Source organism: Cariama cristata, unplaced genomic scaffold (assembly GCF_000690535.1).
Source record: "Cariama cristata isolate BGI_N322 unplaced genomic scaffold, ASM69053v1 scaffold43862, whole genome shotgun sequence".
In the NCBI taxonomy this organism is placed as follows: Eukaryota; Metazoa; Chordata; class Aves; order Cariamiformes; family Cariamidae; genus Cariama; species Cariama cristata.
Genome location: NW_009606315.1, coordinates 5,488 through 6,975, shown reverse-complemented (window position 1 = coordinate 6,975; position 1,488 = coordinate 5,488). Strand labels below are relative to the sequence as shown.

The following is a 1,488-nucleotide window of genomic DNA, read 5'->3' as shown; positions in this document are numbered from 1 at the left end:
AGGAGAAGCAGCAGGAGGCAACATGCAAAGCAATTAAAGTCATTAGGGACTTGAGAAAGATTACCAAGAGCTCACCTCATGTAACTGCTCTTTCGCAACAGCATTGTGGATGCATCTCTAGGAACCCTACATGCTGCTGGTCAATCGTGCCCCACAGCACGGTGAGTTCATGGCAGACACCAAACCAACACACAAATTAGCAGGAGGGGGACTGGTCTTTGATTTTGTCTTTTGATGAGTCAAGTCCCTTATTTGATTAGAGTCTAGTACACTTTGAAACCTGGAGGCAACCCTTAATCTTGTCTCTGCTGACAGTGAGAAGAGGGATCCCTCAGGAAGAGGTGGTGGCTTTGATAGCAAGTCAGGAGATGAAGCTCAGATATTTGGCTGTATTTCACCTGTTTCACAGAGCTGGGACCTCATGGAGTCAACAGGCCTTTTCAATGCATGTGATGGATGTTTAGGCTAAAGATTTCAACAGTGTAAGAGAAATCCTTGCAAATGAGTAGAAATGGCTGTCCCCGGGAAGAAAAAGGTGCATCAGGCCTGGCCGACCCTTGCAGATGGTAGAACAAAACCCCACCCCACTCCCTCACAGCAGTTCGTCTGCAGAGACATTATGTCCTCCTGCACCTCTTCCTTTGGCAGGCCTCTGCATCTGAGCCACAGGAGCTATCTGAGTCGCATCCCGAGGAGAAGGAAGGCTTTGATGTGCTACAGTTCATGCTCAAGACCCACCCCAGTTTGTTGTGTAGCACCTGCTTGAGTCCCGGTGGCAACGGCAGCACCTCCAGTGTGTCCACATAGTCAGGCAGGAGCTGGCGCAGGCGGTAACAGCAGAGATACTGGAGAGATGTGCAGCTGGCACAGGAGCGGATCACCTTCATACTGCTCTTGGCCGCCGTCGAGCACACCATGGGGTAAAACTTTTTGTTCTGCAGCTTTGTGGCTGCAACTCCTGCCGGAGGAGAACATTAGGCAGGTTTCACCTTAATTTTGACGAGGTGATCTCCCAGCTACCCTGAACCTATTAACTACAGAGCTGGTGGAAAACACTTGGAAATCAGCCTTTTGAAATCTCGATCTATTAAACAACAAACATAACCTTCCTCCCACTCGCTTCACACTTTGGTCTGCTACTTTGCCAGTGTCTTCTCCTGCAGCCCTGCTGCAGCCAGACCCCGAGTTTGGCCAAAGCCACGCTGCTTCCCACTCCCGGTCCCTCTGCCTGCAGGCCGCTGCGGCTGCCCTTGCTCTTACCGATGCACTTGCGGTTTTTGAAGAACGTGAGCGTCCCGTGCCACGTGTCTAAATGCACCCCGATGATGGAACCTTGGCCAAACCTCGAAGAGAAGTTTGTTTTGTCTCCCTTGTGATGCAGCAGACCTTCACACAAACAAACAAAGGCATTCAGTGGAAAGCCTGCACTCCACAAGTTCATCCCAGCTCCTGCGCTGCTAGTTCCCACTGGTATGGCCTCGCTCAGTG

General features: G+C 51.1%; 1 protein-coding gene across 1 annotated transcript in view; it reads right to left on the bottom strand.

The window, feature by feature from the left end:
- Positions 1 to 336: 336 nt before the first annotated feature.
- The window catches only part of SPSB3 (splA/ryanodine receptor domain and SOCS box containing 3), a 5,152-nt gene continuing 4,000 nt past the window's right edge, over positions 337 to 1,488 (bottom strand). Inside the window, exons 5-6 of the mRNA XM_009696290.1 lie at positions 1,261 to 1,386; positions 337 to 958 (exon numbers count right to left, since the gene is read on the bottom strand). Coding sequence (XP_009694592.1) covers positions 618 to 958; positions 1,261 to 1,386 — 467 coding nt within the window. The 3' untranslated portion in view covers positions 337 to 617. The remainder of the gene's footprint in view (positions 959 to 1,260; positions 1,387 to 1,488) is intronic.